The sequence below is a fragment of the Borostomias antarcticus genome (genome assembly GCF_949987555.1).
Source record: "Borostomias antarcticus genome assembly, chromosome: 14".
NCBI lineage: Eukaryota > Metazoa > Chordata > Actinopteri > Stomiiformes > Stomiidae > Borostomias > Borostomias antarcticus.
The window spans coordinates 14,565,302-14,576,695 of record NC_140247.1 but is presented as its reverse complement, the minus strand read 5'-3'; the positions used below and the strand labels follow the sequence as shown (position 1 = coordinate 14,576,695).

The following is an 11,394-nucleotide window of genomic DNA, read 5'->3' as shown; positions in this document are numbered from 1 at the left end:
CTCTCTCCCTCCCTCTCTCTCTCCTTCTCTCCCTCTCTCTCTCTCTCTCTCTCTCTCTCTCTCTCTCTCAGACCTGACATTCCTTCATGAGAGTTGTAAGACGTTCCATGGCGAGCTGGTGAACTTTGAGAAGATGGTGAGTAGCTGGGCGGAGCCTGTAGCTGCAGACGTGGCCACCGGGCCACCTCAGCTGCCTGGTTCACCCTCCCGCTGTCAGACATGTGCAAGGGACTGGCTACAGCACTGACCTCTCCTCTCCTTCTCTCCTTCTCTCCTTCTCTCCTTCTCTCCTCCTTCTCCTCCTTCTCTGCTCCTCCTTTCCTTTTCTCCTCTACTTCTCTCCTCCTTTCCTCCTCCTCTCCTCTCCTCTCCTCCTCTCCTTCTCTCCTTCTCTCCTCCTCCTCTCCTCCTCCTTTCATTTTCTCCTCCTCCTTCTCTCTTCCTCCTCTACTTCTCTCCTCCTTTCCCCCTCCCCTCATCTCCTCCTCTCCTCCTCTCCTCTCCTTCTCTCCTCCTCCTCTCCTCCTCCTTTCCTCCTCTCCTCCTCTCCTCCTCCTCTACTTCTTTCCTCCTTTCCTCCTCCTCTCCTCCTCCTCTCCTCCTCTCCTCTCCTTCTCTCCTCCTCCTCTCCTCCTCCTTTCCTTCTCTCCTTCTCTCCTCCTCCTCTCCTCTCCTCCTCTCCTTCTGTTTCAGCATAAAGTGGCAGAGATGGTGAGAAGTATCAGAAGATACAGGAGCTCTCAACTAGGTAAGACACACACACACACACACACACACACTCACTCAGGCATGGCCAGATGCAGAGCTGTCTGTGTAGATCAGTGTTGAGGGGGCAGAGCTCCACCCTGCAGCCCCCCTCCTCCCCCCCCCCCCTCTCTGCTAGAACAGCACAGCCCTGGGGCCCGGCCAATCACATCACTCCGCTCCGCTTCACCACACACACTCACATACACACACAAACACACACACAGGCGGGCTTCGCACTTCATAATATCACTGACACATGCCCAGACCCGAGAGACGAGCTGGTAATAGCATAATGGGGGGATTACACTGACATCAACAACACGCCCGAAAACATTAGAAATACTAGAGAGGATGCTCAAGAGAGCACAGGCTCCGCCCATCAGTGCATTTTGTTGGTGTGATCGAGTTGAAATGGTTAAACTCATTCCTCAGTATAAATAAAGCACACTTGCACCATTGAAGAGGAAGCTTTTTGGTGGTGTAATTGATTGGTTTTTATTAGAGAAGGTCATGTATGAACACAACTGAACATACTTGTGTAATTTTTTCGATCAGCCATTACAGACAATAACAGAAGACATAAGTTACAAACCGATATACAGAAATTAAGTCTAGTGTTCATTCCTCTGGGGGGGGGGGGGTAAAAAGGAGGGCATTAGCCCAGTGTCCATGCCTCTGGGAGGGGTAGAAGGGCACTAGCCCAGTGTCAATGCCTCTGGGAGGGGTAGAGGGGCACTAGTTCAGTGTCCATGTCTCTTGGATGGGTTCTAAGTTGGCTTATGCTACATCCCTCCATTGAGTTTCGGGAAAATCGTTCTGGTAGTTTTTGTATGATCCTGCTATGATATGATATGATATTGGTTTATTTCCTGTGTCATGCACCAAAAGGTGCCCAGCCCACATGGGCTTACAAGACACATTAATACAGTAAATTACATGTACAACAAATCCATAGAATAAAAACGTAACAAAATAAAGAACTAGGGCTGCGAGCAGCATTGAGCGGGCCCTCGCACCCCACGCGTGTCGGGGTGCGGCGCCATTAAAGGCTGTGATATTTCGGTGTCCAGTACTGAGAGAAACTTCCTGTCACCAGTAGGTGGCTCTCTAAGCGTGACTCAATACCGATGCATAGATGTGTTCAGGACGGTGCCTTGATGAAGCGTGAGAAATGTTGTGTAAATCGGACAATGTATGTAGGAGTTATGATGACTTCCTGCTTGACCTGTAGGCGGCGCTATAAGTATGACTCAATACTGACCTACAGATGTGTTCAGGATGCGACCTTCATCAAGCGTGAGCAATTTGGAGTAAATCGGATAACGTATGTAGGAGTTATGAGGACTTCCTGTTTCACCAGTATGTGGCGCTGTAGGTATGACGCAATACTGACTTACAGATGTGTTCAAGATGTGACCGTCATCAAGCATGAGCAATTTGGAGTAAATCGGATAACGTATGTAGGAGTTATGAGTACTTCCTGTTTCACCAGTAGGTGGCGCTGTCAGTGTGACTCAATACCGACGCGTAGATGTGTTCAGAATGTGACCTTCATGAATCGTCAGCAATTTGGTGCAAATTGGATAATGTATGTAGCAGTTATGAGGACTTCCTGTTTCACTAATAGGTGGTGCTATAAGTATGACGCAATACTGACACATGTGACATGTGTTCAGGACAGAACTGTCATGAAGCATGAGAAATATCGGACAAATCGGATAATGTATGTAGGAGTTATGAGGACTTCGTGTTTTATGGCGAAATGTCAAACTTTGGCGGGGCGCCACGGCAGGGGTGTTTGGTGAAAACTTTTTATTTTTGATAACTTTTGATCACAAAGGTCTTAAGATGAAGCTGACCGAATATGAAGTTGATCGGATGAAATCTGTAGGAGGAGGAGTTGAAGTACGAGGCATGGAAATGGTAAAAACAAGGACAAAATGGCACATTAAAAGCAAAATGGCGGACTTCCTGTTGCATGTTGGGTATAGGTCCAAGAGACATTTTAGTGTGTCTCGATGAACTACATATGCCCACCGAATTTCGTTCGCCTACATCAAACTGAAAGGTGGGGCTCGTCATTTAAAATATTCCAGGGGGCGCTCTTGAGCCGTTTTGCCACGCCCATTTCCGTCACCCATGAAATATCTAATTTTCACCGGGACTGATGTATCTGCAAAGTTTCATCCGTTTTCATCGATGTTTAGGCCGCCAAAAAGGCATTTGTTTGGGGAGAAGAAGGAGAAGGTAGAAGAAGGAGAATAATAATCCTTCGAATTTCAATAGGGCCTCGGACCGCCAGTGCTCGGGCCCTAACAATCCATTTTCTCAAACTCAGTTCATACATACAAAGTAGTCTGCCTTTTTTCCCATGCTTTACAAATGAACTCCGCCAAGCGGAAAGTACCTTTCCTAAAGCATATATCAAGTATTTTATAATCATCTAGCCAGAAAAAATCATCACAAATAGATGACATTTTATGAAAAAATACATCTTGTATTTCAGCATACAATGGGCAATAGAAAAGAAAGTGGATTTCATTTTCGATTTCCTTCAAATCACATAATAAACACAATCTTTCAGCTTCAGGAGTACCGACAAATCGACCAGTTTCTATGGCCAGAGGCAATGTTCCAGAATGGAGCTGTGCACAGAAAGATCTTTGGTCTTTTGATAAGTTTTGTGTAACATAAGGTTCTGGACTCTAATTATTTTTAATAAAACAAAAAGTTCTTAGTTTAGGTTTGTACCATATATTAACAGACCAGCTTTCTTTATATTTAAGAAACATCTGATTCTGCATATCTGAAATATTACATTGTAATCTATTTAAATAAATAAATGATGAATTATTTGTAAAGAATAAAGATTTTACTTCGCTGATCCAAGGGAAACCATTGGCCATGTCCCAATTAAATATTATTTTAGTGATCCTGTGGTCAGACATGTTTATAAGTCTATTCCAAAGTCGCAAGACCTCACATCTATATGTGACGGATAATAATGTTATTTTTTTAATTTGCTTCAACACTCAAATTAAAAAGAACACATAGTTAGTGAAACCTGACACTCAAGGGGCAAAACCTCAGCCCAGATGTGCAGGTAGCTTTTGATTTATATGTAGGCTAATACCACAGGATCCAGGCTAAGAAAATGTAACCTAATACAGTGTTAATCTGATTTGGTTTTTCATGAATCAGATATGATTTTGTTTTACATGCATAGAAACAAAAGACAATATTGGGCGTAAACAGCAACAAAAAAAAAGTTGATATCAGAAGTTTAACCCGGGAACCAAACCCGGGCCGACGCATTGCTAGACTGATACATTACCGCTCGGCCACCGGAGGTATAGTAAACCTGGCAGGACAAGTAGACATCAAGGGAAGGAAACCGGTCCAAGTATTGCAAATGTTGTTTACTTTTAATTCGAGATCCGTCCAATGATTCTGATCCGCACCAAAATGTAATGTGTTCTAACCCATGCTACACCCCTCCACCGGGTTTCATGAAAATCGCTCTGGTAGTTTTTCTATAAACTGCTGCTATGTGACGAACGAATGAACGAACGAACGAACGAAATAACACACACGACTGAAAATATACCCTCCACCAGCGGTCGGTCGCTGGGCGGAGCCAATGACCCCCAGTCTCTCTACTGTACCTGTGTTGATGGTGTCTGACCAGGTGATCTGGACCAGCTGACCTGCTGGTCCAGGTGGGGGTATGACTCGGCTCCGCCCCCACAGTTACATCACTACTACAGACTACCAGGACTGCACAGCCAAGCCTGGCTAATGACATACCTGACAGCACACACACACACACACACACACACACACACACACACACACACACACACACACACACACACACAGTATACAGAGGACACATACCTGTCCTGCACACACACACACACACACATACACAAACACACGGTCCCACAAAGCACGGCCCTCTCACCTGGCTCTACCGGGCGTCGCCCCCATCTGTTATGATCCCAAATGCGCCGTCCGACAAGCTCAGAGGTGGCCGGCGTGGAACGGCCTCCCGACGCGCTATGCCACCCCCCGCCGGAGCACCGGAGACGTTCAGACCGCGTCACGCCAACGGCCGCGTCACCGTAGATGCCCGCCAGGACCGTCTTATTCACATGTTCCGCTGTAGCAGAGCGCCATTAATCTGCGCTAATATCCTTCGATCGCAGGGCTTAGCGCTGGTGTTCGGGGGTACGGTGTGAGTTTAGCGCTGGTGTTCGGGGATACGGTGTGAGTTTAGCGCTGGTGTTCGGGGGTACGGTGTGAGTTTAGCGCTGGTGTTCGGGGGTACGGTGTGAGCTTAGCGCTGGTTTTCGGGGGTACGGTGTGAGTTTAGCGCTGCCGCCAGCGAAGAGGCTGCTAATGAAATAGACCAAAGGGTAGCCGGCTTAACGAGCGCCCACTTACTTCCTTCAATTACTTGTCTCTCTCTGTCTCTCTTCTCTCTCTCTCTCTCTCTCTCTCTCTCTCTCTCTCTCTCTCTCACACACACACACGCACACCTTGACACACACACAAAAACACTGATCTGAGACTGTTATTTCATCCTAGCTAAGGGAGAGCTCTCTTTGTTACTAGCTATTATTGGTTAAAAATAGTCCTGGGAGTAAATGAGCATGTAATCTCCGGAAATGTATTTGTGTGTGTGTGTGCGTGTGTGTGTGTCAAGAATTCAAGAATGTTGCAGTTACTTTCACAGTTAAAGCCTTAACTATGAAAGTAACTGCAAAATTCTTGAATTCTTGAATTCTTGACACACACACACACACACACACACACACATACATACACACACACGCACGCACACACAAGTCCTTCCAACTAGACTGAATGTTTCTATCTGGTATCCTAACAGCTTCTCCTCACCGTGACCATAATCCAGTCACTGAATATTTGTCTCATATTCTGAATGTCTGCTGTGTGTTTAAGGGGGATGTACATTGCAAGGCATGATAGAATTGTTGATTTATTAGTTAAGGTCATAATTCCATATGTTCAATTTTCCGTCAAAATCTACAAATACTCAAGTGTCTCAACTACCGTGTTCAAACTGTGCAATAGTGAATATAATGCATTTTCAAATGTTCTAGCTAATACACCATGCTGTTGTTGTTGATGAGGACAGTAGAGAAGTAGGATAAACGTTCGATCACAGTCTGGAAGAGGCATTCCCGAGGTATTTAGGTACCGACTGCTCAAAGATGCTATTATACAGCTTGGGTACAAATGTAAATTGCTGGTGTTTATATTTGGAAGCTTAGGTAATGTCCACAGACTAGTTGTGAGGGTTGCAGGTGGCAGGAATGCCCAGGTCAGACGCTAAGGCCTTGACCCGGTTCTGCTCCCTGTCCCCTGTGCTGATTGGCCGTCACCACATATGGAGGTGACGCTGCTTCCTGTATCTGTAGACAGACTGGGAAGTGATGTCATTGAGATTCCAAAGCTTGTGCTTCTACCATTATTTGTGTTCAAGGATTTCTTGTCAAATGTGAACACAAAGATGTGTGTGTGTGTGTGTGTGTGTGTGTGTGTGTGCGCGTGCATGTGTGTGTGTGTGTGCGTGTGTGTGTGAGAGAGAGAGAGGGAGAGAGAGAGAGAAAGAAAGAGAGAGAGGGAGAGAGATAAACTGTGTGTGCGTGTGTGTGTGTGTGTGTGATTGACAGCCTTGCTGGGAGACAGGGGACAGGAGTGTGTGTTATCGTAGACCAGGACTGATCCAGACCACTGCAGTCAGAGAAGGTTCTGTGTGTTGATGAGAGGAGGCTGAGATCCTGTAGTCAGGTCGACTGAAAACCGTGTCTACCGCCACCCGGTGGTCAGGCTGTGACACTGCAGGGGGCCACAGCAGCTGTACTGCAGGTTTATTCTAACTGACATATTGAACCATGTTTATGCATCGTGCATTTTTCATCGGTGTCAACATGTAATTTGAGATGTATTGCACGTGACTGTCGTTTTCTAAACCCTCTCTCTCTCTCTCTTCCCTCCTCTCTCTCTTTCTCCTCTCTCTCCCCTCCTCCTCTCTCCCTCCTGTCTGTCCCCCTCCCCCCCCCGTGTCTCTGTCCAGCTGTGGAGACAGAGCCGTCCCCCTCCCACCTCCAGACCAAGGCCTACGTCCGCCAGCTGCAGGTCATCGACAATCAGAACCTGCTCTTCGACATGTCCTGCAAGCTGGAACCCAAAGACATGTGAGACGAGGAGGAGCAGGAGGAGGAGGAGCAGGAGGAGCAGGAGGAGGAGGAGGAGGAGGAGGGAGGCAGAGAGTAGCCTCATACACACACCGCTCTGCCACAACAACCCGATCCTTCTCACTGCCATCACCTCTGATTGGACAAGTCGTCTATATGTCACCGTAACTAGTCCAGCCATTGGTCTCTCTCTGGCTCTCCCCGCCCCCCCAGACTAACGGCCATGCCGGCGCTCTTTGTATCATTAAACTGGACTCCATAACGTTGAATCCCATCTTGCAGTGTGCGTCTTTGCTACTGTTGGCTGTGTGTGAGGAGGGTGGGGTTTTCGGGACAGACGCGAGGAGCTGATTGGACGGCCGTCCGAGGATGCGGACGAATACTGGACCTGCTGTTTACATTTTCGCTTTTTGACCTTATCTTTCCCGCTCGAATGCCGACGGCGCCGACTTGACACCCGCCCAGCCCACACTGCCACCGGCGCCCTCCTGAGTCCGAGGGGGCGCCACTGTCCGGCGGTCTCCTGAACATTCCGGAATGTCCGGAAGCTGATACGAACTGAGAGCGGAACCTTCTAGAATGTCCGGAAGCTGATACAAACTGAGGGCGGAACCTTCTAGAATGTTCTTAAGCTGATAGAAACTGAGGGCGGAACCTTCTAGAACGTTCGGACGCTGTAGAAATGCACTGTTCTAGAAGTGGGGGAACTGCCATACAAGGGTCTGTAATGTCGGTCCGAGGACTTGTGTTGCGTTAGTGCGCGTGGTGTCAATCTGCAGCGTGGAGAACCTGTAGAACCGGAGAACGCGTAGAACCGGAGAACAGAGCTGAGGCCTGTGTGTGCTGCTGGAAGAGCAGGTTTTACTGACGTCCTCAAAGGTGAAACGCTCCCTGACTGTGTTCCTGTCCTCGTTTCGCCTGCTCCCTGTCAAACACTCGAACCTGAGACAATCTAAAACTGCGTTCTCTGCACCTCTGTACCCCCACCCCCCTGTCACCCACACGGGCGCTCGTTCCACAGACAGCAGGGTGGCCGCCCTCCACACGCCGACCACGGACGACAAACTCTCCACCCCGGGTTTACATTTATAACGGGTGACTGGTGAACACAGACTCCACCATCGGCGGGTAACGGAAACTTTACGCTGAGTTTGCACCTTCTGAAGCAGTTCTGAGGGGATCGACCGGAGCGAGGAGCTTGTGACCTTCGCTGACCTTTCTAATCCGGCTTCACCGAGCGACGTGGTTTGGAAGTGCGTGATGATTCTGCAGATCAGTCATTCTTGCAGCTCCACGTGAAAGCAGATCCTCTCCAGTGAAAGCAGATCCTCTTCAGTGACCTTCTGACCTTCAGTGTGATACTGGAACGAACTCCTCTGAACACCACGATCCACTGCCTGATTGGCTACTCATTATCTAATTACTTTCCTATTAGTTGAATCAGTGGTTGACCACTGAAGGGATAATTATTCTTCATGTACAGATTGATAATTGGCCGACATGTATAGATGACGGTCGGCCAACTTATTTGTATCAACAAAGCACTTTTGCCTCACCTCAGGGCTTCAGACGATGAGGAGACAAAGAGTGATAAGATGATGATGATGATGATGTTGATGATATTCTAATAGATTTTTTGATATAGCTCAGTTCATTACAGTTCTATTTTATTTGTACAGTATTAAAGTTTAGTATCATCGCTATAGAACTCCAAAGACCAAGGGACCAGACTTGCAAAGCGTTTGTAGCCGACCTGCTTTTTTCTTAGAGGGAGTCACACAGGAGGGAGAGAAAGGTTCGATTCTGGTGTCAAATCCCCTATAAAACAACAGGTAACAGATGCAAACCCTCATTAAGTCTGTCTCTAAGTCTTGCTCGTACGCCATAACCATGTCAGCTTCGACCTCACACACACTTGTATCATACCATTCTTTCAAAAAAGTTGATTATAGATATATATCTTGTATGATTATATATATATGGTATGAGAAGGTGTAGGCTGGATTCAAAACCAATAGCCTGGGCAGTTAGAGAGTGTGAGAGGGTTGGAGTAGTGGCGATAGTACGTTAGTAGCTCCTCCATGTTGTGTGACTGGTTTGTCACTCTGTCAGACTGACTATGGACCCTTTTCCCAGCAGCCATTTTGATATGTCAATGCAGAGTAACCACAGGTGTAATTAATAACGTTAATTATGGCCCTGTTCCATTGGATTCAGGTTGGGTCCTGATATTGTGCATGCTGGCTCACTGGAATGGGCTGACACACTATAGATTGGGATTTTATCAACTACACCTGTGTTTACCCTGCTAGGATTTCAAAATGGCTGCCAGGAAAAGGGTCTATAGCCAGGACTCAGACCTTTACTGGTGCATCCAGGGTGAAGGGTCAGAGGTCAACTTTGAATTCCCTGGTAGAGTTGAGAGTGAAAGTGGACCCACGGAAGGTGACATCATCACCCGTTTTCCTGCAACTCTCTCAGGACCACTTCCTGGGTCGTGACCCCTAGAGGGCTGCCTGCGACTCCTGTGTGATAAAGCTGTATTGTAAATACGTCTACGATGTGTAAATAGCTAAATAATATGGAGACTCTATTTTATGTATGAGCTATGAGATGGGTAACTCACTGAGATTATTTGATTTGTTTTGTAAATGTGAGAAAGGGTATACAATCTCACAAGCTGAGAGAGAACAGTCTGCTATTGAGGTTGACGGTTGAAGACTTTATGAATTGTACAGCTTTAGCTATTGTGTTGTTTCAGTTGTTTTTGGTTTCTTAAGTGAGGGGAGGGGGGGTTTGAATTATTGACTCTCGTTGCGTTTTTGTTATTGTACAGAAGTCAGTGTTTACAGTTGTCATCTCTCCCGAAACTCAGATATGATGTTGTTAGACGTTGGTGAATGGAGCACGGGGCCCCGGGGGGGCGTGGGGGGCCGGGACAGGGGACCCCGGGTCTGTCCAGAAACAGGCCCTCAGAGACATCGTCCTCACACCTGTGTCCGATCCTCACAGATCAACTAACATGTCCCAGTAACAGCTTTGTTCAAAACCGCTCGCTCATTCCCTCTGTAGTGTAGCGAAGGAGAGTTCATCCTCTGTTCACTAGAAATTGCGGTGAATTGTGGGTATTTTATAGTGGCCTATACACAGTAGCGAATTAAATTAACTGTTGAGAATTCGGACACTAGAAGAAAATACGCACACTAGTTCTGTGATAGGGAACGGTTTTGAACACAGTTGAGGTCAGGGGCTTCTGGACAGAACCGTTTGACCCAAACCAAACCTTCTCTCCTCATTTCCCCCTAAATGTGAGTTCAACCCCCCTTCGTGGATCTGACAGGTCTGGATTGATGGAATCGTGAGCCTCTTTCATGTTCCCTCAAGCCAGCGTGATGCGTTCACATCCATGAGAGGCGGAGGGAACCATTCCACGCTGAGGGGGTGATGAGGGTTGAGTATCAGGGTTCGGCCCCTGGGCCGCCCCCCTGCACCCCCCCCCCGACGGGCCCCTCTCTCGAGCCTCAGACACTACACGCCTAAATAAAGCCTCTTCTGATGACGTCTGTGTCTCTCTCTTCTAGCGTGTCTCTCTTTTCTAGTGGGGTCTCTGTATGCATGCTGGATTTTTTTAAGCTGCAACCAGCAGCTCTATAGCTTGCTCTGTAGTTTTCTTTGTCCACAAAAGGCCACCGTAGATGTTACTAATCCACTAATTAGACAAGAGGAGAAGATGGGGCCATAGATTGAAAATGCTTGCCTACTCTAGCTCGTACGTGGTCGCAGCTATCGCGAACTTGCGCTTGTTTATTAGAATATGCTTTGTGGATATTGCAGGTCCTGGTCTGGACTTGGTGGTCACAATCAAACTCAGACAGCATCACCGTCAGGTTCCTAGGAGAATGTGCGCTGGGAACGAGTCCTGGCGCCAGCACTGTTCAAAAGACAAACAAGAACAACAAATACAAACAACAAGACGACAATACAGGACAAAAACTGTTACAAAACAGCTGAAAGTGATCCCGGTAATTACAATTGCCGGGATCAATACCTTATAAGGTCCCACGTGTGAACGTTTCAGTTTCAGTTGAGTTTATTTAATAATAATAATACATTTTATTTATAGTGCACTTTAAATTCCGAGAAATCTATTTGAGAAGGGACAGCTGCATAATAGATCATATTAATAAACAACGAAGTGTAGGCTAAATACGCCAGTTCCATCTGTAGTCCCCGGCCAACGTGTTACCAAAATAAAAGTCTTCCTGAAAATGAGAGGTGAAACATGAACAGAGCATAGATAGTTAACAAAGGACACACAGTTAATCAAAATAGGCAAGTGGATTAAAAAACAACAACATAGACCAAAATGCTACAGTACAAGCACTTTAGACACTAACTATAGTTAGACTACTATGTATAC

The 11,394-nt window shown here is 46.9% G+C and overlaps 1 protein-coding gene across 1 annotated transcript in view; it reads left to right on the top strand.

Moving 5' to 3' along the window:
* rapgefl1 (Rap guanine nucleotide exchange factor (GEF)-like 1) overlaps nucleotides 1-6,978 on the top strand; it is a gene marked incomplete at both ends in the record, with an annotated part of 33,347 nt that extends 26,369 nt beyond the window's left edge. The window contains 3 exons of the mRNA XM_084448781.1: nucleotides 72-136; nucleotides 694-748; nucleotides 6,854-6,978. Coding sequence (XP_084304907.1) covers nucleotides 72-136; nucleotides 694-748; nucleotides 6,854-6,978 — 245 coding nt within the window. The remainder of the gene's footprint in view (nucleotides 1-71; nucleotides 137-693; nucleotides 749-6,853) is intronic.
* Between the last annotated feature and the right edge of the window lie 4,416 nt (nucleotides 6,979-11,394).